This window comes from Canis lupus, chromosome 3 (assembly GCF_048164855.1).
Source record: "Canis lupus baileyi chromosome 3, mCanLup2.hap1, whole genome shotgun sequence".
Lineage (NCBI taxonomy): Eukaryota > Metazoa > Chordata > Mammalia > Carnivora > Canidae > Canis > Canis lupus.
In genome coordinates, this window is record NC_132840.1 from 18,921,725 (window position 1) to 18,948,112 (window position 26,388).

General features: G+C 42.7%; 1 protein-coding gene across 6 annotated transcripts; it reads right to left on the reverse strand.

Annotated features, from left to right (window-relative positions):
- Window positions 1–1,872: 1,872 nt before the first annotated feature.
- On the reverse strand, window positions 1,873–24,846 carry SDR42E1 (short chain dehydrogenase/reductase family 42E, member 1). 6 transcript variants are annotated; one of them, XM_072819428.1, is made up of 4 exons: window positions 24,626–24,846; window positions 23,252–23,359; window positions 5,518–5,611; window positions 1,873–4,949 (listed from the first exon to the last, which is right to left on the reverse strand). In XM_072819428.1, exons 3-4 carry the CDS (start codon window positions 5,583–5,585, stop codon window positions 3,836–3,838), a joined length of 1,182 nt encoding a protein of 393 aa, XP_072675529.1. In that variant the 5' UTR covers window positions 5,586–5,611; window positions 23,252–23,359; window positions 24,626–24,846; the 3' UTR covers window positions 1,873–3,835. The 6 variants fall into 6 exon arrangements, with proteins under 6 accessions (XP_072675529.1, XP_072675528.1, XP_072675531.1 ...); XM_072819427.1 differs by having other exon boundaries at window positions 23,252–23,454; XM_072819430.1 differs by lacking the exons at window positions 23,252–23,359; window positions 24,626–24,846 and adding an exon at window positions 11,597–11,615.
- Window positions 24,847–26,388: the final 1,542 nt, after the last annotated feature.

The window sequence follows — 26,388 nt, forward strand, 5'->3', positions numbered from 1 at the left end:
TATGTTGACTGAGAAGGTGGAGATACCAAGGAGCTTGGATAGATGGGTCTGGCCCTCAGAATGGCTTGGGCTGGAACTCTTATGTGTTTGGAACAGAGATGGAAATGAAAGCCAGGGCCTTGGACAAAATCAGGGGTTCAAAGACACAACGGTATTAGAAGAGGGTCTAATATTGAGCACTGAAGAAATCCATCACTTAGGACTGGAGTGAGGGTGAGGATAAGGAAACTGATGAGACATAGGAATGTGGTAGCCGGTTCCAACGTGGCTTCCAGAGATTCCCTACCCCCTGGTCTTTATGTCCTGAGTAGTCTCCTCCCATATGGAACAGGGCTAACCAGTATTGTAGCCAATGTGGTATTGTGGAAATGACAGTACATGATCGGGGTTGTGGCCATAAAGCCTCTTAAGACTTCAGAGAGACCTAAAAAAGTTGTCTAAATAATAAAGCTTTTAAGAATCTTAAGGGTATTGTCCTTCAGCAGAAGCCCAAGGTAGAGAAGGACTATCTCAAAGAGATGTGTGGGTGTGGCTTTTGCCTAATAGAGGAGCTGGAATAAGATTCCTGGGAGACACATAGTGTTCAAAATAACTATGCTTGCAGTAGCACTGTCAGCTTGGACCGAAAGGGATACATGACAAAATGTAAAAGGCCCTTGGAGCTCCCAAATTCTTCTGGCTGAGAAAACTATGTAGCTGTAAATATGGGCTACCTTTTATGACTCAAAGGATGAAACTGAGAGCCCAGCCTCCAAGATGGCCCCCAACATCTCCCACTTCTGGTACTCACATCTTCAGGTACTTCCTTCCCACACCAAATAGGACTGACTTGTGTAAACAATATGTTGTGGGGTGACAGTATTTGACCTTTGGGGATAAGTCTTGAAAGACATTGCATCTTCCACCATGCTCTTTGGATCGCTTGGTCTGGGGGAAACCAGCTACTATGTCATGAAGACATTCAAGCAGTCCAATGGAGATGCCTACATGGTGAGGAACTGAGCCAACAGTCAGGTAGATGAACCATCCTGGAGATGGATCCTTCACCTTCAGTCAGGCCTCCAGATGACCGCAGTGCCAGATATCATGAGATGACCCTCATGAGGGACCCTAGGCAAAACCAACCCAGTTAAGTGGCACCCAAATACCTGACCCATAAAAACCAGGAGGTAATGTTTATTGTTTTAAGATGACATGTCTTGGGGTGATTCATTAAGATGATACATCTTAGGGTAATTTGTAGTAGGTCTTGAGGTAATACAAGAGATAATTAATACAAGGAGAAAGACCAAAAGTGAGTTAATGAAGAGTAAATGAACTGTGTCTCAAGGAGAGAGTGGGCAATGGTGTCAAATGCTGTGGCAGAGCCAAATGCCTCACTATACTCAGTGTTCTTGGTATAAGAAAACTAAGGAGTATTTATTCTTTTAAAGGACTTCATTAAAAACATGTTTTGAAAGTCTGCGATGCCTCTCAATGACAGTGCATGAATGTTTTACTGAACTCACCCACTCTATCACTGACCTTCTTGTGTGGACACACCATGTCATTAGCAGGCTGTAAGTTGCAGAGGACGGAGGAACCTGTAGCACCTGTCCTATTGGATATGCCATAGGTGCTCATACAAGTTAACTCCAGACTAAAGCAAAAGCTTCTTAAGATAGGGGTGCGTGGGTGGCTCAGTCAGTTAAGCATCCAACTCTTGATTTCAAATCAGGTCACAATCTTAAGTTCATGAGATCGAGCCTCACATTGGGCTCTGCGCTGGGCGTGGAGACTGCTTGGAATTATCTCTCTCCCTCTTCCTCTGCCCCGCACCCCCTAACCCCCGCCCCCACAAACCTTCTTGAGATAGAAAAGACTCCAAAAACATTTCATCAGAAGTGATCGCTACCATCACCTATTTATTTTGCGATTTATAGATTAAAAGTGCTTTCATGACATCTTATTTGATACAACAAATGCTGTGAGATGGGTGGGTTTGTAGAAAAGGCAAATACAAGTCATTCCCATGAGGAAATGAGGAAAGTAAGAGGCTTCAGTTACTAGATTAAGGCTACACAATATTTCATTCATGGTTGCAGGTCTTCTCGTATCAGGTTGAGCATTATTTCCAAAACATCCAGACAGCACTTACCAGGCAGGGAGTATTCATCTAACTTCCTTTTCCTACAAGTAATCTCAACACGACTCTAATGTAACCTTCCACAGCAATCTATCTGCCTTATGCTTTGATACTGGTTTTTTTTTTTTTAAAGATTTTATTTATTTATTCCTGAGACAGAGAGAGAGAGAGAGAGGCAGAGACACAGGCAGAGGGAGAAGCAGGCTCCATGCAGGGAGCCTGATGTGGGACTCGATCCTAGGACTCCAGGATCACGCCCTGGGCCGAAGGCAGGTGTTCAACTGCTGAGCAACCCAGGCGTCCCAATACTGTCTTTTCTGAAGCCGAAATCATGGACTGGATACAAGATTCTCTTCATTTCCCTTTGGTTTCTGTGCAACAGTGCAATTTGGATGCTGTCCACAGCAGTCCTCCAGGGTGGCTACACAGTAACACCATTATTCAAAACATTCCTCACTGGAAGTTGCCTTCAGAGAACCCAACGTCTTCCCAGAAGAAAGCCACTCTATTAGTTGAGAGTTAGGTTTCACTTTTAAATTCCATATGGCATCATTAGCTTGATCATCTTCCTTAATCAGATTTGTAGTTGTTTCCTAAACTTCCATCTCTGCTCAGAGACCAGAACCTTACACACACTGAGTATATTCAAACATGCTTGTTACAAACTCTGAGGGCTTACCACAAAGACATTCCTGAAAGGTTGGTGGCAACAGCACCCTCTGAACAGAACCACCCTGAGGAAGAAAACCCTTATAAGGAATGTATAGCAATGACATTAACAGAAACAACGGCTTGCTTGTGTTAAGGGGCACTTTATATGCCTTGTCGAATTTAATCCTCAAAAGAATCCTATGAGGTAAGACAAAGTTCTGTTTGCTTAAAAATCAAACATTACCATGTGGTCACATGGGTGCAACGCCCTGATGTTATAAAGGGTAAAAACTCATTCCTAAACCCTACAGGAATGACTAGTTAATGCCTCTCAACAGCCACCATCTCCTCAGAGGGTTGGTCTGCAGGGATCTGACCCAATTTGGTGTCTTTCACACATACTCAAGCCTGTTAGTGTTTTGCCATTCCCGTATCAGTGCACATTTTAGTCTATTTTAAGTGGGTGCAGAGTGTAGGGAACAGAAATAAGTACATCTTTGGCTCAGAGAAATTCAAGACATTTCCAATCTTCCTCATTCTGGCTCTGTGGCACCAATATGACTTCTACTGTACTTATCTAAAGGATAAGGATACAAGAAACTACATTTCAAACTTGTCTTTGCTTCTTTTTTTCTCCCCTCAGGATTAGTGCAAGAAGGTAAGAAATGAAGACTTAATCCAAGAATCTATTCTTAAGTAGCAATTTGAAGAGCCAAAACTCACTACCACGTATCTATTTCTATTTGAAATCTATATATAGATATATTTAGATCTAGATAGAAATTTTATTTTTTTGAAGATCTTATTTGAGAGAGACAGAGATAGCACCAGAGATAGTGAGAGAGAGAGCACAAGTGGGGAGGAGAGGAAGCAGCAGACTCCCTACTGAGCTGGGAGCCCCATACGGGACTCGATCCCGGGACCCCAGGATCATGACCCGAGCCAAAGGCAGATGCTTCACCAACTGAGCCACCCAGGTGCCCCTATATAGTGATTTTAAACCTGTATTTCTTGAAAACCATCTCAGCAAGTGTGATCAGCTCCTTATTTCTAGTTCCCTCATAGTGACAGAACCGCAGAAGGAGGCAGCCATGTGAGAACTGCCATGGCCAAGAGAAAGACCATCAGCCCATCCCAAACAAGACATTCAGAGTCACGATTTCCAGAACTTCTGCCATGACCATGTGCCTTAAACCAATCGACTACGTCCTGGAGGTCAAATGGCTGAGCCTCATAACCTAGCTCTTTCTTGGCCTTGTCTAGGCTGAAGTAATGGGTGACGCCAGTTTTGTAAACTTCTGTGCGGGTGAGGAAGGGCTGGAAATTATAGAGTCGCCCTAAAATGAAGTGAACCATTTCTGTTAGGAAAGCAAAGCAGTAGATGAGGGTCAACGGCACGCGGACAGACGGGAATGTGTAGCCCAGGCCCTCAACCAAAGGCCGGAAGAACTCAAAGTTGTTCACAGGTCTGCCATCTGAGATGAAGTAGGGTTGCCCAGAGGCAATGTGACCTTTGTCAGCTTTCAGAGCCTCGGAGGCCAGAATGTGAGCCTGTACCAAGTTATCCACGTGGACAAATTCCACCAGGCTCCTAGGATCCCCATACACAAACTTGAACAGACCCCTCTCAATGTAGCTCACTATCCTGGGAAGGTGCCTTTGCTCTCCAGGCCCATATATGCCAGCTGGTCTCAGAGCACAGGTTCTTAAGACACCATCACTTCTCAGCAGGGTGGTACCACTGGCCTCCAGCACCTTCTTCTCTGCAATAGATTTCGTCCGAGAGTAGTGATCGGGATGGAGGTGAAGAGGTAGGTAAGGCAGAGATTCATCTCCATTTCTGATGACTTGACCTCCAAAGATGACATTGAAAGTACTAGTATAAACTAATCTTGGCACCCCTCTCCTCCTGCAAACCTGGAGGATGTTGTCTGTGCCCCCGACATTGACTTCTTCTATCAGGCTTCGATTCAGTTGCTCCCGCCCTGACATGCCGTAAGAGGCAATATGGAACACACACGTGACATCTGCATCTTGGAAGGCTTTCTCCACATCAGAGAGGTGGCGAATGTCTCCACGGATGAACTCGATTCCTTCTGGAATAGAATGAGTGGGGCTGCTGATATCAAACAGAATCACGTGGAATCCTTTCTGGTTCAGAGCACAGCCCAGGCTGAAATGAGAAAGATTATATTGGATCAAATTGAGGAAAAATGCATAAAATAATTTACCAATCGATGTTGGGCTGACCCAAGTCTTCTGGGCTTATCCTGAGTCCCTCACTTGACATGTTCACTGGAGCAACTCTTACTTATGTAGGTAAGTACGCAAATATTCAAAACTGAGGATCCACACATCTACCTGAATTACACTGAGAGGCTTTATCTTTTAAGATGATGGCATCTACGTGTTCCATTTTTCCCCATTTTAGAAACCACTACCCATTCTTTGGAATGTTTATGAATGATAAGAGCTGCAAAAGAATAACTATTATTTTTAAATGTTTTTGGTTATGTCAGTTATCTAATTTAATACCCTCAAAAGAATTTTTCTTAAAGTGGAATACATCTGTAGTTCTAAATTTCAGCATCTGAGCATTGGGCAACCTAGTTCACTTCTGGTTTAACACTACTCAAAAAAGTAGAAGTCTATACTGTATTATGTTAGAGTTGAAAGGTTTATTTTTTTCCAACAACGACCAGTAAAATAATTCCAAGGACGTGTTTTATCCATGCACTGACCGGAAACCAAAATAGCCACCTCCTCCTGTAATGAGGACAGTTTCCTTTGGAGATTTTTGGGCCTCCATATGTGGCAGTCAAAAGATCACTGGACCTGTAAGAAAGAAGTATGCAACACTGTTACTGACCCCTCTGAGCCTATTGCTGCATCAAAAAAGGGGCACTAATAGGCTCACAGGCTTATGAAAACCCAGCAAAACGGCTGACGTGATAGGCACTCCATGATGCCATTTCTCATATTTCCTTTCCTTCAAGCTCTAGAGTCAGGGGACTGATGGTTCTATTACATTTCCACACACTGTGACTACACCTCTCAGAAGTACAGAGTTGCAAAAAGCTTGACACGTTATTCTGGATAAGTGTACTAAGTATATCAGTGGCCAAGAGAGCTAACCAGTCCCTCATGCAGAAGTCAGTTGGTGTGGTGGCTACAGAGTCTGTTTCCAAACACAATCGCTGTCAGTCACTGAGCCTTCAACCCAGACTTCTTCCCTTCACCTCCATGACGTGGTCAATCTCTCTCCCTCACGTCATCTTGTGCTCTCTCGCCACTGATACGCTACCCTCCAAACACTGGGCTTTCCTTCCATAGAGATGCCAACCCCATTTGTGACTTGAGGCCTATGCACATCTTGTTTCATCTTAGTGAGAAATGCTGTTCCATCAGATCTTTGCCTGGATGCCTCCTTCTCAATATTTAGGTCCGTTTGAATGTCACTTGCTCAGAGATGCTTCTCTGATCACCCTAAAAGAGATCCCCTTACCTTAAACACTGCTTTAAAAAAAAAAAAAGATTTTATTCATTCATTCATTCATTCATTCATTCATTCATGAGACACACAGAGAGAGGCAGAGACAGAGGCAGAGAGAGAAGCAGGCTTCCTGTGGGGAGCCTGATGTGGAACTCAGTCACAGGACCCCCAGATCACGACCTGAGCTGAAGGAAGATGTTTTACCACTGAGCCACCCAGGCATCCCAATACTGCTTTGTTTCTTCATGGAGCATTTCACGACCTAAAATTATCTACTTTTTTTTTCTCTCTTTCCAAAAGAATGTAAGTTCCATGAGAAATGAAACATTCTGCCTTTTCCCCTGGTGTGTCTGTACCAGAACCTGGAACGTGGCAGATGCTCAACAAATATTTGTTGAAATTCTGGTCAATTTTTAACACTGTGAAATACATCCAGTTTAGTAAAATTATGATGGGCACAAATAATGCAGAGCCCTACAGTGTCTAAGAGTCTACATGAAAAAAAAAAAAAGAGTCTACATGCCAACCAACACTGCTATTTTCATTTAACCTATCTCCTAAGAAATTCTGGGTTATGGGATAAAAACAACACAAAGCTAAATGAGACAGAATTCCTGCTTTCTGGAACTCATGACAGAGAGCCTTCTGCAAATATTTAAACCACCAAGCAAAAAAGGAGAAAACAAGATTACTGTTACCTGTTGGTGTAAGCAAGGTGCCGTGGAAGAGAGGCAAGAGACAGGCAAGAGAAACGGATTCTATAGGGCCTATCAGAGAAGACTTCACTGAGGGACAAGCCTATAGCTGAACTGGGATGACAGGAAGATTTAGGGGGGCTGAGATGAGGCAGAGGGTTACCACAGGCTGAAGAACATCACTAATGAATGGAACAGCAACAAGAAGGCTGTACTGAGCAATTAATATGGTAAGTCCACTATGGCTGGGATGCAAATAGAAGCCACCACACACACACACACACACACACACACAGAAACCACAACATATTGCTGGTGATTCAGGTGGGAAAGATGGCCTGGGGTCAGCTTGGAGACACCAAGGAGTTCCTGATGGGGAACTCCATTCTGCAGATGGCTGAAAGCCTCTGGAAGTGTACTGAACAGGTATGGTCCTTTGGTCCTGGTTAAGGGTCAAGCTTTGCCTGGAGGAGGGTAAGCCTTTAAACAGCCAAGAGTCTGGGTAAGGGGTGATGGGGCTGGGCTATAGGCTTATCTGCGAGGAGGAAATGCCAGGGTGTTGAGCTGAAAACAGGACAGGAGCTCGTGAGCAAGTGAGACCTTAGTGGGCAGCACCCAGGTGAAGTCTAAGGAGCGTGCAGTCAGTAACTGAAAAGGCACACAAGGGTTTTAGAAACGTTCCATTTGGTGAATAGATGTTCCATTTTGATGAACATGATGCCAGATAACGAAGTTTAAAACAGTCTTAGTATCTCCACAAGAATTCCACTCTAAGGGATTCAGAAAATGGACCAGGCCTCAGAGTCCAATTAAGAAAATTTCAACAGAAAGTCTTCCTAATCTCTATTTATTCTTTGTTTTTAAAACCGCACATTCCAGTGTAGTCACAGGACCACAGGTCAGAGATGGCTCACGTGCACATTAGTCATGCTGGGAAAGTACGAGTTCAAATTATGAACGCTTCAGAGTACCTGCCAGGCCTATTCATGCTACTCCTCATTATCTTCCAACTAATTCCACAATGATCTGAAGCTAGAACTTGTATAACTGACCTGATCGGGAGGGTCAGCCGAGAAAGGTGGCAATACATTCGGAAAAAGTAATGATTTAGCAGGAGAAACAGTAAGGAAAAGAAGCCTATCCACCAGGTGGGTAAAAACCTTCACAGGTTACCAGCCATTACCATGACCACCCGGAGCCTCCGCCTCCCTTCCTGGCTTCCTACATCAATAAACACAGAAGAAAATGCAGTAAACACATTTCTCAGAAAACTGCAAGGAACCCCCAAGAACACCAAGACAGACGGGAGAAGAGTATACAGTTTTTCTTAACCAGCTGCATGATCTTTACACACTTTATGGCTTCTGTTTAATTAATTAGTTGCCATCTGATGTCTTCTGGGGCTGGGCACTCAGACCAGCGTTTATAATCACTTTAAGGCTCTTTCAAAACCCCGGCTCTTAAAGGCTCTTTCAAAACCCGGCTTAGTAATTGCTTTCCTCTGGGTGGAGGGTGAAGGGTTACATCTGACCTGAGCCGTCATTCTAGTAGATATAGGCTAAAGTTGAGTACATGATCCAGAAAACGGAACCTTAATTACAAACAAGAAAAAATGAAATTTAAATCCGTCTGACCTCTTGATAATACTAAGATAAAGTGAGGGTAATAAAGTTGACATCTCACAGGAAGTTATGAGAAAACTCATAAAAATGACTATGGGTACTTTAGACTTACAAAGACCTAATTAAATGCCAAGGATCAGTAATAAGAACCTTAGATTACGCACACGGTTCCTTCATCCCGTGAGTTCAAGATGATGGCGCTACTAACCCTCTGGTATTATAATGCAATATACAAATCTAGGTGCCGCTGGAGTCCAGAGAAGATGGGAGAATTGAAGACTGCTTTCAGAAAAATTAAATTTTACCCTATTTGCTTCAAGGAAGAGAAAAACAGCTCTAAGTGGGTTTAACCCTGTGGTGGTGTGTTTTAACTTATTGCCCAAGTACTATCTAGAGGCAAAAGGTAACTGTGTACTTAGTGTATTGAGATCAGGAAAACACACTGAGGCTAGAGGGTTTAGAAATGGTGCTGTTCAAATTCCATGCATGCTCTGAAAATTATTTGTGTTTAATATAAAGTAGTCAGGGCAATACAGATGAAGTTATTAAAGATGATAAGGGGAGTAATCCTGATACAGGTGAAAGGGTTGTGAGGTATAGAACCCTAAAAGGCCAAACACATTGGAGAAGATTAGCTGAGGACACAGCATTAGGTGGAAAGTCGATATACTCCAGGGGGTAGCATCCTGGTTACTGGGGGCCGGGGATTAGAAGAAATGAGATGACTGTCAAAGCAAATTACACGCTTCCAGTAATAAAAGACAATGAGTTCTGAGGATCTTATATACAGCAGTATTTGTGACTACAGTCAACAATATCGTATTACATACTTGAAAGTTGCCAAGAGTAGATCTTTAGAGCTCTCAACACACACACACACACTAATTATGTGAGATGCCTGGGATTTTAACAGATCTTATTCTGATTATTGTTTCACAGCATAACAAATCATCACATTGAACACCTTAAAACTACAGTGTTATGTCAATTATCTCAATGAACCTGGAAGGAAAAGATATCTTAAACTCCTCCCACCTCCCTGCAGAACTGGCTCACAAATAATAGGTTATAAGTGGCTGAGCTAGACTCTGGGCTTGAAGACAGGTGTGCATCACTCCCCAGCCTGGGCTGGCTGGCTAGCTAGCTAATTATTTATTTATCTCCCTCTCTCTTTATTTATTTATGGATTTATTTCAGTGAGAGAGAGAGAGAGAGAGAGAGCCCCGAGCTTGGCGGGGAGGGCCAGAGCCCACTCCAGGCTCCATCTCACCGCCCTGAGATCAGACCTGAGCTGAGACCCAGAGCCCCAAGCTGAAGGAGGCTGATAGAGGCGGATCCAACTGCCCCCCAGCCTGGGCTCTTTGCCTTGCAGGTTCCCGCCCCCGACCCCGGGATTGGGACAATGCAGTGTTTCCTTATCACCTGCACAATTTCTGCCACACACACCTGGTCTCTTTGCTATTATCACTCACCTATCCTATTTTGTTTGAATCTGTTTAACTTTCTGCAAAAAATACATTCCTTTTCAGTGGGAACCTCACATTGCCACTTTAAATGAGAAACCGGAATCGTTTGTCGGTGGTAAGGGGAGGTCATACTTCCAGGAACCGTGAGATGAAACCCAATGATCAAGTCTAGGTAGATGCAGATGCCTGCTGGAAACCCGGGGGGGGCGGGGGGCCTGGGCCGCTCAGTGGTTAGCGGCTGCCTCCGGCCCAGGGCGTGACCCCGGGGTCCTGGGATCCAGTCCCGCATCGCGCTCCCTGCCTGGAGCCTGCTTCTCCCTCTGCCTGTGTCTCTGCCTCTCTCTGTGTGTCTCTCATGAATAAGTAAAATCTTAAAAAAAAACCCCAAAAAACAAAACCCGACAAAACTCCTGAGCTTGAGGTCTGTTTTAAAAAACAAGAAATAAGAGAAGCCACGCACGCCGCCCACCCGCTCCCCGGCGACCGCGCGGCAGGTGTCCGGGGCCTCGTGACGTTGCGGCCACGGCCCGGCAGCCCCGCCGCCAGGATGGGCGTCGCCCCGCCCGCCCCCGTCCCACCTGCCGCCGCCGCCGCGCGCTGGGGACAGGGGCGCCCACAGCCGCTCCCCCCGGGGCAGCCGCCGCCCTCCCGACCCCGGCCCTTAGCCCCGGCCCCGGCCCCGGCCCACTCACAGCGCGGAAGACGGCAGCCGCTGCGGACCGTGAGCGGCCGGGAGACCCCGCCCCGGCCCCGCCCCCGGCCCCGGCCCCACTCACAGCTGCGGACCGTGAGCGGCCAAGAGGCCCCGGCCCCGGCCCCGGCCCCGGCCCCGCCCCCGGCCCCGCCCCCGCCCCCGCCCCCGCCCCGGCCCGGTCCCGCCCCCGGCCCCGCCCCCGTGACCGGCCGGGCGGCCCCGCCCCCGGCTCCGCCCCCGGCCCACTCAGCGCGGAAGATTGCTGCGGCTGCGGACGGTGAGCGGCCGGGAGGCTCCGCCCCCCGACCCGGCCCCGCCCCCGCACCGACCCGGCCCCGCCCCCGGCCTCGTGGAGCCACTTCCGGCCTCTCTAGGAAGCCCGGAGGGCTCGGCGTCTCTATGATGTGAGGGCTGGTGGTCCACCTTCCCTCGGGCTGGGCTTCGCCCCAGGAAGGCCCCCGACGCGCCCGCCCGCTTCCAGCCTCACCGTCACATCTACCGCTGTTCCCACCTCCAATATCTGCTTTTAGGCTTCTGCCTCCATCTCGGCGTACCCACGATGCTGAACACAGGGCCTGATAAATGGGGCTCAGTGTTGGCTTGGATGGATGGATGGATGGATGGATGGATGGATGGATGGATTGCGGGTGATGGGTGGATGGATGGTCGATGAGGCTCCATAAGACTCCAGAATATTCAGTCGGCATGTTTTTTTTTTAACTCTATCCCTTGAGTTTCCACATTTATGTGTGTCCATATGTTTTCCCGTGTCCCTGATTTTCCTTCTTTTTTCCAGTTCCAGTAGATGTGAGGGGATGGCAGTGGGACCCCGCTTGCATCTGCTACTCACCAGAATCCTATAAAGCTTTTAAGGATGCTCCATATTGAGGTTGCTGAGGAGTGGGGTTTCTCTCCAATCCCGGTGATTTTCATGAGCACAGCTCCTGAAGTGTCTACCAAGGAAGTGGCTTATGACATGAGCCCTGAGGAATGACAGAGTAGGAGCTGGCCCAAGAAGAGAAGAAGGGTACATTTTGGTGGAAGAAATAACAGGGCAAAAGTGTACAGTCAGGATTGAGTGATATGTCTGAGGAGTGAAGAAGTACTGGCTATGTCTGTGCTGGAAGGAAAAGAAGATACGGTTCTGCATCCTACTCTGCTGTGGTTTCAGGGAACTGCAGATTCTGAAAAACTATCCTGATACACTTTGAAGGCCTCCTCCTGCCCCTCGAGATAATTTCTCTAGGAGGCCACACTTTCAGGGCTGGCAGTTTTCAAACAGCACGTGTAAAGGTCAGCTAGGAGGTGTCGGAACTAATGTGTCACCTGCAGTATAGTAGTGAACATGAAGTAATGAATAACTTAGCTTTCTAGTTTTGTTTTTTTAAGTTTTTATTTACTCATGAGAGACACAGAGACATAGGCAGAGGGAGAAGCAGGCTCCCTGCGGGGAGTTCGAAGCGGGATTCCATCCCAGGACCCTGGGATCACACCCTGAGCTGAAGGCAGATGCTCAACCACTGAGCCACCCAGGCGCCCCACCTTTCTAGTCTTTATACTTAGAGGAGGTATAGCAAGGAAGTAAGAAACAGAGCTAGTGAGAGCTGTGGGAATTTGAATGCTGACTCTGGACAGAGGAGTCCTAAACTGATGGGACCCACAGACCCCTCCTGGGCAATGGGAGCTGTTCATATTATAGATTACCTTCAAGACTACATGTGCAAAATGTGTACAGGAATGTTCACATCTGCATTATTCATAACAGTTCCAAAGAAGAAACAATCCAAATGTCCATCAATGAAATGGGCAAATGGATAAATAAAATGTGATAATCTGGGGATCCTTGGGTGGCTCAGCGGTTTGGCGCCTGCCTTCGGCCCATCAGGCTCCCTGCATGGAGCCTGCTTCTCCCTCTGCCTATGTCTCTGCCTCTCTCTTTCTCCCTCTCCCTGTGTCTCTCATGAATAAATAAATAAAATATTTTTTAAAATGTGATAATCCATAGAAACAGAGTATTATTCAGCTGTAAAAAGCAACCAAGTACAGACCTTCCCCACAGACAGTGGGATTATGTCCTGATAAAGCCATCGTAGGTTGAAAATATCATAAGTAAAAAATGCATTTAATCACCTAACCTACAGGAATATCATAGCTTAGCCTAGCCTACCTTAAATGTGCTTAGAATATTTCCATCATCCTACAGTTGGGCAAAATCAGCTAATGCAAAGCCTATTTTGTGTAGAGTGTTGAGTATCTTGTATAATTTATCAAATACTGTATGGAGGGTGAAAAACAGAATGCTTGTGTGGGTACAAAATGGTTGTAAATGGCTCAGTTGTTTGTGATCTGTGTGGTTGACTTGGAGCTTTGGCTTGCTGCTGCTGCCCAGCATCATGAGAGAGGATCATTCTAAATATGGCTAGCCTGGGGAAAAGGTCCAAATTCCAAATTCTAAATTCGAAGTGCAGTTTCTACCGAAGGCACACTGCTTTCTCACCGTGGCAAAGTTGAAAAATCAGAAGTCGAACCGTCCTAAGTCTTCGGTCAGGGGCTGTCTATACTGAATATGCTACAACATGGATGAACATAAAAAACATCATGCTCATGTTTTCATTTGTTAATTTCAGAAGCTAGTCACGAAAGGCCACTCACTTCATGATTCCATTTATATGAAACGTCCAGAATGGACAGATCCATGAGATAGAGAGCAGATTGGTGGTTGCCAGTAGTGGGGAGGTTTGGGGTGCAGTGGGAAGTGAGTGCTGATGGGTATAGGGTTTCTCTCTACCATGATGAAATATGGTGATGACTGTACCACTCTGTGAGCACTAACAACCACTGATTTGTAAATCACCGTTTCCATGCGTGAATTTTATGATATGTGAATCCTATATCTCAATGAAACTTATTTTAAAAAATTATATCTACAATAATGTCTGCCTCATTGCAATTGCAATGTCATTTGAGTAGGAGAGGACAGAATGGCCAATCCTCCTGGACATGCCCACAAAAGCATGTCATGGGTGATAAAATCAATACAGGTAATTGCTGAGGAGCCACTGCCTTTGGGAAATAAGCATAATTCTCCTTCCCACCTTCCCAATATGACAGCTTTGCCCCCCGAGACTGTTCCTACCTTCCTCTTTCTCAGGGCAAGGAGAAAAGAATACAAACCAAGAGCAAAAGTGGGGTTTGAATAATAAATGGTTTCCAATTAGCTGCATTGAAAACTGAGAGTCAACTTGTATTAATTTTCATGATCAAATTACTTCATTTTGTCTCTCTCCTAACTGCGAGGGTAATTTTATGCCAGGATTATTTTAGTCATTCTAATTATGCAGGCATCAATATTTAGTGGGTGTTTACCTAACTCACAGCATACCCAAAGGTGTTCCTCCCTCAGAGAGCACGGCAGTACAATATAATGTGAATAGGTATGCACAGGACAGAATATGAAATTCCTTTTATTTCTCCCTCCCCATTTGTAAGGAACATTCAGGTGGTGTTTCTTGAAAGAGCAACGTGTATCCTATTCAGCTGCATCCCTAAAACTAAAGGCAGTCCTGTGAGCGCCAGGAGTTCATTATATGATCCTAAATGCAATTCTTGCACAGATGTTTCATTAGGGATTCAGTTATGCAAGAGAAATTAAAATTTACCATTTGTTTAGATTTTCCTTTTTGCAAAGAACCTTTCCTTGCTAGCTGCCTCGTATTTGAGTTTCCGTCTCTGACAGTATCACCTTCCCCCTTTTCCTGTGGAACCTCTTGTCTTTTGACTAACCCGCCCCCATGTGTGCTCTTCCTTGTTTCTTCCTTCTCCTCCTCCTTCATCCCATCCTCTCCAGCTTCTTTCTTTGCCTCCTTTGTACTTTCTTCCCAGCTTGTAACAAGGTAAAACCCAGGATTCAACCTCCAGCTTTCCTTTCTTCGACATCCTTTTCCTCAAAGAACTCTTTAGTTCTCTTGGTTTCAACTCTTAACCCTGCATGAGGGACTCCCAGACATATATGATCTTGTCCCTGGGAGGTATTTATGGGGACACCCACCTATCTGAACCTCATGGCCAGAGGTATGTGCCTTATGTCCAGCAACACCTGGCATTGGCTGGGTTCTTTTGACACCCACTTCTTTTCCTTCATTCTTATATCCGTTTCCTTTTGCCTTGCAAAGTGTCTCAGACTCATTTTCTCTTTCCTTCTGCTTCCTATTTTCCTGATGGCTTCCTAACAAGAGTAACACTCCCAGAGTGTCAGCGAGTTAATCTCGGCCACCTTCAGAATGTGAATATGTCTTAGAGACAATCCATCCTAAGAACGGGCCGCGGGCTCCCTTCTTCCCCTCCCAGGGTCTAAAAACACCAATCTCTCGAGTCCTGTGAAGTTAGGCAAGGCTGAGCAGGAGCCCCAAGTAAGAGAGTAGGATATGAAATGGGGCAATGCCAGGGCACCGCACAGACCCCATGGACTGTGGAAGAGAGAGAGAGCAAGGAGAGGCTCCTGCCTATCAGTGGGGAGGGTCTCTGAGGTGGCCGCTGTTCTTTAACTCAGAGGCATCTTGTTTAACCAGGTGTACTCAGAGTTGGATAAATCAAAACAGTTAATTTCAATACAAATTCAGTATTGTCAGCAACATATTTTGGTCAAACTACTTTGACCAAATATGTCTTACCAAATTTGTGCTAAATATACTTTACAACAACTTTGTAACCGATTTACCTCATTCAACTTATGGAAGATGTTCATCATATAATTGGCAAAGTCATTCCACCTTGCCAAATCAATCAGCCAAGTCAAAGTATTTGAGTTGTTTTTGTTTTTGTTTTTGAGGTATATGCCCCCATTGATATTTAATCATTAACTGTTAGGGAAAAAACCAATTTCATATTTAATTTTTAAAAAGACTATTTATTTATTTGAGAGAGAGAGAGAGAGAGAGAATGAGAGCATGAGTGGGAGGGAGTGGCAGAGGGAGAAGCAGACTTCCTGCTGAGCAGGGAGCCCAACTCGGGACTCAATCCCAGGACGCCAAGATCATGACCTGAGCCAAAGGCAAGTGTTTAACTGACTGAGACACCCAGGTGCCCCTCATACTTCATTTAAAATAAATATATCAGCACCCTCCTGACAACTATTTTGCTTTTGATAAATAGATTGATCCATTGTAGAATTTGTTGTTGTTGCCGTGTATTTGTTGCTTAGATTATTTTCATGGGAAAACGTAGAGCACGTTAAGGGGAAAGGCAGTGGGGGCAGGGTACACTGAGCAGGAGACCTTTGAGCAAGGATATACAGGAGGAGGGAAGTAGACAAGAGCATTCCAGGCAGAGGGAGAAGGTGGAGCAAGGCTCCAAGGCAGGAGTGTGCCTGTATGTTTGAGGCATGGCAAGAAGGCCCTTGTGACTGAAATGGAGTGAATGGGGAGATAGAGGAAATGGAAATCAGAGATGTGGTCCAAGAGCTACATGGGACAAAACATCTAGCCTTGGAGTCATCCACGGGGACTTTAGCATTTACTCTGGGTGAGATGGGGAGCCTTTGGTACCGTTTGCAGCAGATGGGTGACATGACAGGATTGAGGTTATACAATGATTTTTCTGGTGTTGGGTGGAGGGTGGAACTGTAAGGAGACAAGAGTGGAATCAGAGAGACCTATAGGAAGCTCTTGCTGCAGTCCAGGCGGGAGGTGACGGGTGGTGCCTTGGACTGGGTTAAAAGCGGTGGAGTGGTCAGGTAGTGGGTTTATTCTGAAGTAGAGCCAGCAGCCAAAGCAAAGGCTTTGAAGACCAAGAAAGCAGTGCTGAAAGGCCTCCACAGTTGCCACACACACAAGATCCACAGGTCACTTGCCCTCCTATGGCCCGAGACACTGCATCTCTGAAAGCAGCTCGAATATCCTCAAAAGAACAACTGCAGGAGAAACAAGCTTGACCACTATGCCATTATTAAGTTCTCCCTGACTCCCAAGTCAGGGACAACATATAAGGCAACAGCACACTTATGTTCATGGTGGACGTCAAGGCTAACAAGCACCGGATCAAACAGGCTGTGAAGCTCTAAGACACTGAGGTCACCGAGGTCACACCCTGATCAGGCCCGAAGGAGAGGAGGAGGCATATGTTCAACCGGCTCCTGACTATGATGCTTTGGAAGTTGCCAACAAAATTGGGATCATCTAAACTGAGTCTAGCTGGTTAAATCTAAACATTAACTTTTGCACCATAAAAAAAAAAAAATCCTTAACTTAATTACATTGGTAAAGACCCTTTTTCCTCCCCAAATAATGTCACATTCACGGGTTCATATAGCTGGCACATGGACATATCTCTTTGGAGCCACTATTCATCCCACTACAGTCAGGTACATGATTCTTCTACTCTTCCCTCTCTCCTGGGTCATTCAAACTAGGAGGTACTTTGCTACAGTTGATTTTACTGTTATATATTTTGTTTTGCAAACAGAAAAGAGAAGTTGAGTTTCACACTGAGTTCAGAATGGTAGAGAGGAGTGACTGACAAGAAGCAAAAGGAACTAGGAGAGAGTAGGTCCCTAGGATCTCAAAGAAATCCAGGCAAGGCTTTTATGACCCCAGGCCACAGGCTTGGGAATTCGAGCCAGTCTTATCTGGATCTCGACTGAGATGTTCCAACTGATATCTGTGTTATAGGGACATAAAATGTGATCATACTATAGATTCTACTTTGTAACCTGCTCTCCTTGCTCAAAAAATATTGCAAACATTTTCTCAAGTCATTAAATATTCTTTAACAACATGATTTTTAATGGCTGTATAGCAGTCCATCAAATGAAAGTACCGTAATTTATATAACAAATCCTTTATGGTTAGCCATTTAGGATGCTTCTGTGTTTTACATATGATAAATAACACTGAAATGAACAACTTCCTCTATAAATCATTGTGCACATCTTTGATTATTTTCAAACGGGCTCATTTTAAATAACCATGAACAATTTTGCGATAGCAATTTCTGCTCATTGTTTTCTTTATGAACTAAAACTTTCCCTTCAGGCAAAAGGAAAAAAATGGAAAAGAAGTTCCTGGAACATCTGGCTTATGGCATAATTTACTTTTGGTATTCAGCTGTGCTCCCAAATTTTGAAATGTTGTCTTTCTAATAGACTCATCCTAGATTTAATCTCCCTTCTGGAGATACAGATGCAAGTCTGTTTCCTTCTGTGAACCTTCAGCCTGGGAGCCATGACTATATGAGAGAAGCCATGCCAAATTGTGCATTGGTTGCCTTCAGCCCGTATTTCTCAATTTGCAAGTCCCAAGAAGAAAGGACAGAAACTGAAAGAAAGGAGTTCTTGTCAAGACCCAAAAGATTCTTGTGATAATGGCTGCCATTGAAAACTCTGATAGGCCAGGACTTTTACATAGATTACCTTTATAACCAATATGAGGTACGAATTATTATCCCACTGTCGGTGAGAGACTGTGGCTCAGAGCAGAGAGGGCAGTTCACATAGTTGAGTAAATAGCAGAGCTGAATTTCCACCCTGAACTCAGCTAACTCAAAGCTACCATATTGTCTGTTAATGGGGCTCCCATGTTTTTGAATTTTGAACCCTGGTAAGATTTCAGACCAAAATCTGGGGAGACATGTAGGCTTGCTAGTTTTTAATTTTGCCAAGTAAGGGCATCCAAAAAGAAACAACAACTAAACTGTGATAGCCTATCACCACCATTTCATTCACCAAAAGATATTTTAATGCCAAAAAGAGAGGAAGGCTCTAGTCTCTGAAGATAATCCTTGAAATTGAATGAATTCAGTCTTAAGAAAACTCAGAAGATGTGCTCACTGATGACCATCACCTCACCATGGGCCAGTGAAAAGTGGTTATTGTCTCTAGAGCACATTTAAGAATTGCTTCCAGAAGTTGTATTATCATCGGTGCCTTGATAGAATGGTTGCTTGGGTTTGGCTGACCGACATGGAAGGAGATACATGGCCTTATTTCTGCTGCAGGAAGAAGCTGGCTGAAACCATTCAGCCTAGTGAGAGTGGTCATTTGTGCCATTATCCCCTTCGATTCAGGGTGGAATTTTCACACTCTGGCCCTTCCCAAGGGGGAGGAAAGGAAATGAACACAGAGGATGTGACTAATTTCGAGGCATTTAAGGGAGAATAAGAGAGAAATTTGGAAACATGAGCAGAAATATTTTTATCCATGTTGAATCCTTAATGTATTCATGAGAAATAGAGCTGTATAGGTGGAGAGCCCTTGTCAGTAAACAAGTGGGTAAATCTAACTAGAACTCAGAGATTTTTTTTTTTTTTTTTTTTTTTTTTACTCAGAGATTTTTTAATCTGGTTCTTTACTAATGTTTTTGTTTTGATACACAATGTCAAAATAGAACTCAGGGATCTTTCAAGCTCGCCCTCTACTAATGTTATTGCTTTAATACACAATGTATGGAAGACAAGGACAATGGGTTAAGGCGTGTAGATTAACTGGCGTTCGACTTTTCTATTCTTGATGCTGCTTTGCTCTTTGCTGTGGTTAGTGCCCAGAAGAGAAAGAAATGAGCCCAAGAACAAAGGCACAGATAAAAATATCAGGATTTAGAATGCTACCACCTCCTGTTCACAGAATCTAGAACTTATTCCCCAAATCTCATGAGTATGAAGTTCTATTGTTGTTGTCTTAAGAGCAGGGTCCTATAGCTTTCTCGCTTCGGTTCTCAAATGGCAATCCACTGCCTGCTGTCAGTTAGCGACAAAACTTTTACCGTCTGGGGTACTCTCTGAAAAATGAGGACAACATTGAACATTTCTCATAAAGTTAAATTTATTCAGTATAAGAGATCACATTTCATTCTGAGACCGTGTCCATTTTTTTGTGGTGTGTTAAAATACCTCTTTCTTTCTTTCTTTCTTTCTTTCTTTCTTTCTTTCTTTCTTTCTTTCTTTCTTTCTTTCTTCTTTCTTTTCTTTTCTTTTCTTTCTTTCTTTTTTTTTTTTTAGATTTTATTTATTTATTCATGAGAGAAGAAACCAGAGAGAGAGGCAGAGACACAGGCAGAGGGAGAAGAAGGCTCCATGCAGGGAGCCCGACGTGGGACTTGGTCCCGGGTCCCCGGGATCTGGCCCTGGTCTGAAGGCGACGCAAACCACTGAGCCACCTGGGCTGCCCTAAAATACCTTTTCTTTTGTAGACTGTTGATAGTTGGTTTTTAAATGCATTCTCACTTGGCAAAGTTAAATAGTGGAGTCTCAATGTGTATCTCTCTCCTTTTAAAAAAAAGATTGCACTGGTTATGAAGTACAAAAAATTGGGAAGTACTGATCTAGGCAATTTTATTATTTAGTTGCAGTCCAATTATTTAGTTGCAGTCCCAAGAAATTATCAGCCAGAATCACATCAAAGATTTGTAAGAAGATTACGCAGGAAGAATTTTCCAGCATAGAAACTAAAAAATGTAAGACAGTTCTAAACTTAAAGGTAGGATAGCTTTCTCTATAGTGCTAAAATCCAGATTTGGGTTTTTATCAACACCTTTGATGTCATGAGCATATTCATAGACTAATTACTCTGAGAAGTGCTTCTGAGCTCTGAAAGCCCTACACTCCCAATTTTTGTCTTTTTCCAAAAGAGAAAGAAAATGTCTTCTGAAAACCATGGGACAGAGGGGAATCTGATTCCTTTCATGGCTCTTAGAAAAAGAGTGGTTTGGGTAATCTTAGAAGAGGAATGGACAGTTGCTAGGACCTAACATGGCTGACCAATAAGTAGATGTGTCAGATTAGAATTACTCTACTGATTAGTGGAATGAGTAAAGACAGATTTTGACAAGGTCATTTCTGCTATCATTGTTGGCATGATAGAGAAATGGCAGATGATTAAGATTTCAAGAGGTACATCCTCATACCTGTATTATAATTGTCTATTTACTGGTCTCTCTCCCTAATTAGAATTTAAGCTTCTTTGTGAGGGCAGGAACCAAATTATTTTACTCACTGTTGGATTCTCAGTACCTAGAACAGCACCTGGCACTTAGTAGGAACTTTGTAAATATGTGGTAGATGAAAGAACATAAAGACTCCTAACTCTGGGAAACAAACTAGGGGTGGTGGAAGGGGAGGAGGGCGGGGGGGTGGGGGTGAACAGTTGACGGCCACTGAGGGGGGCACTTGACGGGATGAGCACTGGGTGTTATTCTGTATGTTGGCAAATTGAACACCAATAAAAAATAAATTTATTATTAAAAAAAAAGAAAGAACATCTTATGAAATGCCTTGCTTCAAAACTTAGAAAGCTATGAACTTTCACTTAGATTTTCCCATGATGTGTCCTAGGAGGAGGGCATAGTGGACCCAATCTTAAAAACATGAAATTTAACAGGGTTTTCATTTTGATACAAATAAAATGTCTTGTAAGGATAGGGAGAGCTGAGCCTTACCAGATGGTATAAAAAAGACTTAGGAACTTTGCTTCTGGTAATGGCAGAGAAGATAATTAGGATCAACTCTCTTGCTGAGAGCTTATCCAATAGAGCCAGATAAAATATAAAACATATCTTCTCAAAGGCGTCAAATTGCTGAAAGAAAACAACTGCCAACTTGAAATTCTATGCCCTTGAAGTGAAAATATCCTTCAAAAATGGTGAAATGAAGACATTTTCAGAAAAACAAAAATAGAAATTTTATCACTAGCACCCACACTAAAGAAATACTAAAGAAAGGAGCCCTTGGGTAGTACAGTTGGTTAAGCGTCTGACTCAATTTTAGTTCAGTTCATGATCCAGTTCATGATCTTAGGGTTGTGAGATCAAACCCCGCATTGAGCTCCAAGCTCAGTGAGGAGTCTGCTAAAGTTTCTCCTTCCCTCTGCCCCTCCCTGAACTTAACTCTCTCTCTCAAATAAATAAATAAATCTTTTTAAAAAAGAAATACTAAAGAAAAATGATCTCAAGGGCAAGCATGGAGACGTAGGAAGGAATGAGAAGCCACAAAAGGGTAAATATTTGGAAAATTTTAATGAATGATGACTGCATAAAGCAAATATTAAGAACAATCTGTGAGATTTGACATATCTCATAATAAAAATTTGTGATGACTATAGCATATAATTCAGGATGGTGGGGATGGTGTGCATATGTTTCAAAGGTCCAAGCATGATGTACCAAGGGCTCAGTGGTTGAGCATCTGCCTTGGGCTCAGGTCATGATCCTGGGCTCCTAGGATCCGAGTCCCATGTCAGGCTCTCCACAGGGAGCCTGCTTCTCCCTCTATGTCTCTGCCTCTCTCTGTATGTTTCTCATGAATAAATAAGTAAAATCTTTAAAAAAGACTAATAAAAGGTAAAAAGTAAAATGATAGATTTAAGGATTGATAAACACATCAATTCTTACATGAAATGTAAATGAACTAAATTGTTTGCTTAAAAGACAAGATTGTTATACCAAAAAAAAAGTACCGTAGTATCTGGTGCTTTGAAGAGACATATCTGAAATGCAAGAATCTAGCACAAATGAAACTAGAGGGATGGAAAAGATCTAAATGATATGCATGGACCAGAACCAACCACGGAATATACATTCTTTCTAAGCACATGTGAATGTTTATAGAAATCCACTATGTGACGGGCCACAGAGCAAGGCTCAAGATATTTCAGAGGACTGAAATTACATATAATATGCTTTTCAACACGAGAAAAGTTAAGCTAGAAAGTGCAATAAGATATCAATAAAATTTCCCATATAAATTTATAAAATATATTCCTAAATAACCCATGTAACAAAGAACAAATTCTAGTAGAAATTATAAAACATTTTTCATTGCACAATAATTAAAATGGTACATACCAAACATCGGGAGTGCAGCTCAGACATACTTAAAAATATTGTATAGCCTTGAAATGTGTATAGTTTAAAAAGAAAAAAAGCTTTAGGGGCACCTGGGTGGCTCAGTTGGTTAAGAGTCTGCCTTCAGCTCAGGTCATGGGATTGAGCCCCCCGTTGGGGTTCCCACTTGGCAGGAAACCTGTTTTTCCTCTGCCTCTCTCCCACTGGTGCTCTCTCATTTTCTCTCTTATTCTTCCTCTCGCTCTCAAATAAATAAATAAAATCTTTTTTTTAAGAAAAAGAAAAAGGGTTTAAAAAATCATACATCTAAAGAAGTCAGAAAAAAATTTATAAAGCATTTCACAAAGAGAATATCACATGAACAATCAACATATGAAAAGGTTTTCAAAATTATTAGTCATCAGAGAAAAGAAATTTAAAACTCAATTAGATCCAACCACAGACCTATCAGAATAGTTAAAATTAAGAAGCCTGACAATACCAAACTTGAGGAAGGACGTGGAACAACTGGAATTCTCATAGTTTAGTTGGGATTGGTTTAATCATTTTTTGGGGAAAAATATGGCACCAAGCTGAATTTGTGCATATGCCATGGATTCCATAGTTCCACTCCATTGAATATACCCAACGGCAAAGGATACACATGTGTTTCAAGAGACGTTTATAAAAATACTTACAGCAGGGGCACCTGGATGGCTCAGTCGGCTGGGCATCTGATTCTTGATTTCGGCTCAGATCATGATCTCAGGGGTGAGGTTGAGTCCTCAGGGGTGAGGTTGAGTCCTCTGTGCTCAGAATGAAGTCTGCTTGAGATTCTCTTTCCCCCTCCCTCTGCCCCTCTCACCCAGCTTGTGCATGTGCATACACCTGCATGCTCTCTCTTTGATAAATAAATAAAATCTTTAAAAAAAGAATATTTATAGCAGCAACTATTCATGATAGCTAGCAAAGTGAAAAACTCATTTTTTCTATTAATACAATGGAGAAAGAAACAGAGGCATATTTATGCAACCAAATGCCTTACAGCAGAGGTTGGCAAATTGTTTATGTAAACAAGATAGTAGCTATTTTTGGCTTTGCAGGTCTTATGATTTGTTTCCCAACTATTCAACTTTGCCATTGTAGCAGGAAAGCAGACACAGAAATAAGTAAATAAATGAGCATGGCTGAATTCCAATAAAACTTCGTTTATCAAAACATGTTAACAGACCAGATTTGTCCTGTCAGCTGTAATTTGCCAGTCCTTGCTTTTTGCAATGAAAATTAGTCATCCATACAACACGGATGAATCTATATGTTGTCAAGTGACACAGCTAATATTAATATTATGTGATTCTATTTACATAAAGTTTAAAAAACAGGCAAAACTAAATTATGCTGTTAAAAGTTAGAATAGTAGTTACTTTTGAAGAGAGAAAGGATAGTAATTGGGAGATAGCATGAGAGGGGTTCCCGGGGGTTGCTGACAATGTTCTTCTTGTTAATCAAGGGGTATTATAATTTTTTTCATTCCTTAGTAAATATATATATGTATATATATAGTTATACATGTAATTATATATAAATTATATAATTATGTTTTTATATAATATATAATAATATATATTACTATATATATTGCTACATATGTATATATATAAATAACATTGTACTATCTTCATAAGTTTTTGTAAATCTATTCTAAAATGAAAAGGCTACTTAGATAAATTTTTATAGCTATATTTATTATTTATTATAATATAAATAAATATACTTATAATATATCCATATAGAGGTATATACATAAGCATTAAATTATATTATTATAAAAATATGAACATTTATCATACTTACCTATTGTTATATATTTAACCAAACTTTTGATTATAGGATAGTTTTAGGCTTACAGAAAAATTTGAAGACAGTATGGAGTTCCTGTATACCCACACCCACTTTCCCATACTCAAAACATCTTCCATTACTGTTGGGCATTTGTCACAACTAATGAACCAATACTGATACATCCTTATCAACTAAAGTACATAGTTTCTCCAGATTTCCTTAGTTTTTACCCTATGTCCTTGTTTGGCTCCAGAGTTTCATCCAAGATCCCACATTACATTTACTGCTCATGGCTCCTTAGGGATGTCTTGACTGTGACCATTTCTCAAAAGTTCCTTATTTTAGATAACCTTGACAGTTCTGATCAGATCTTTTGTAGAATGTTCTGCAATGATAAAGGGGACATTTTTATCACATGACTGATCACTGTCCATGTTGACCTTGATTACCTGGTTGAGGTTGTGTTTGTCAGATTTCTCCAGTGTGAGATTACTGTTTTCCTGTCTCCATGCTGTGCTCTTCAGAAGGAAGCCACAAACACAGTGACAGTCAACTCAAAAATAATCAATTGTCTAAAGAGCAAATGAGTCTCTGGACATATGAATAAACACGTAGTTTCAGGGCTAGGGGAGGTGATAATCTTGCTATTATGCACTGTTCGCACTGTAGTGAAAATACTGTGCCCCGTTCTAGGTCCAACCTTTCAGGGAAAAATTAATTGGATCCCATTCTGAGAAAGACCAGGCTGCTAAGGATCCTTGAAATCCTATACAACTCATAAGATATGAGACCTTTTTGGAACTAATGATAATTGTGGAATTTAGACATCTTCACCCCACACATGTCAATGACACAACAAAGACTTGATCCAGCCTCAACTTCTGGTTGTCTTCTCCTGGTGTTTTCCCCTACCACTGTGTGAAATAGAGAATGAGATATAAAATACATACACAATTACAAATCAACACTCAAAACATTAGTTATCATCTGAAAGGGTGAAGATCAAAAAACTTGTGTTACCAGCAATACGGCCCTCATGTCCATGAGATGACCTGTTATTACCTTTCCCACCCTGTCCATACCTTGAAGTTTGGGTTACAGTGATATCAACACATGGTCATTCCCTAGTTGGTGAAACTCCATTAACATTCCATGCTCACCATCATGATATGTTCTTCAGTTACTACAACAACATGATTTTTTAAGTGTTTGAACTCTTAACAATGAGGCTGCTTCAGACACTCTGTGCCAGATGAGTCATATTATGAGGTCTATAAGGGGCAGTTAAGAGACTTGAGGACTCTCCACCAGGAGAAGGAAGAGATCAGTTTTCAAATATCTGAAAGAAGTAAGGACTAGATGTGGTCTATGTGACTCCAAGTGGCAAAGAAAGGACAGATTGCATGATCAAACCTGGTCTAGAGGAGAACTTTCTAATAATGTCCTCAACTGGAATATCAGCCTTCAAAGGCTTTGAGGTGTACTGACAATAGACAAGATGACCACTTGGTGGAGTTGTTACAGAGAGAATCCAATGGGAAGTTACTTCAAATTCCTTTCTAAACTCAAGGGCCACTTGTTCTAAGAAAGTGTTCATTCTAGGATTCTCAGCAATGTTTTTTGTTGTTTTGTGTTTTTGGCCCGGATTAGGAAATCCTCTCTTTTGGGTAAGATATCTTGTCTTCAGAGTGCCTTTTGGAAGGCACCTCTGCCAGCAGAAGGAAGTAGAGCACGTTGACCTGTTGGCATCATTAGCGAGGATGACTTGATCCAATTGGCTCCTTCCCCTGGGGAAGCTAAGAACAAGCTTGCAAAAAATGGGACACTTTCAAGCAAGGATGGCCTTAAGGACAGCTCTAATACAGCTCCTTAAGGAGACGAATAAGAGAAGAGATACTATCAGCTCAGCCAGTTGGAGGAAGTCCTCAGTCAGAGGCAGAATAGCCCTCAGACCAGGACCTTAAGGTCATCATTCAGGGGTCAGAAGAGGTTG

Bases quoted from the DNA above. Each gene is read 5' to 3' on its own strand.
- SDR42E1 (XM_072819428.1), bottom strand. From the start codon at position 5,585: ATGGAGGCCCAAAAATCTCCAAAGGAAACTGTCCTCATTACAGGAGGA. The intron at 4,950-5,517 runs GTCAGTGCATGG...TTCTCATTTCAG, and splicing joins GGTGGCTATTTTGGTTTCCG to CCTGGGCTGTGCTCTGAACC.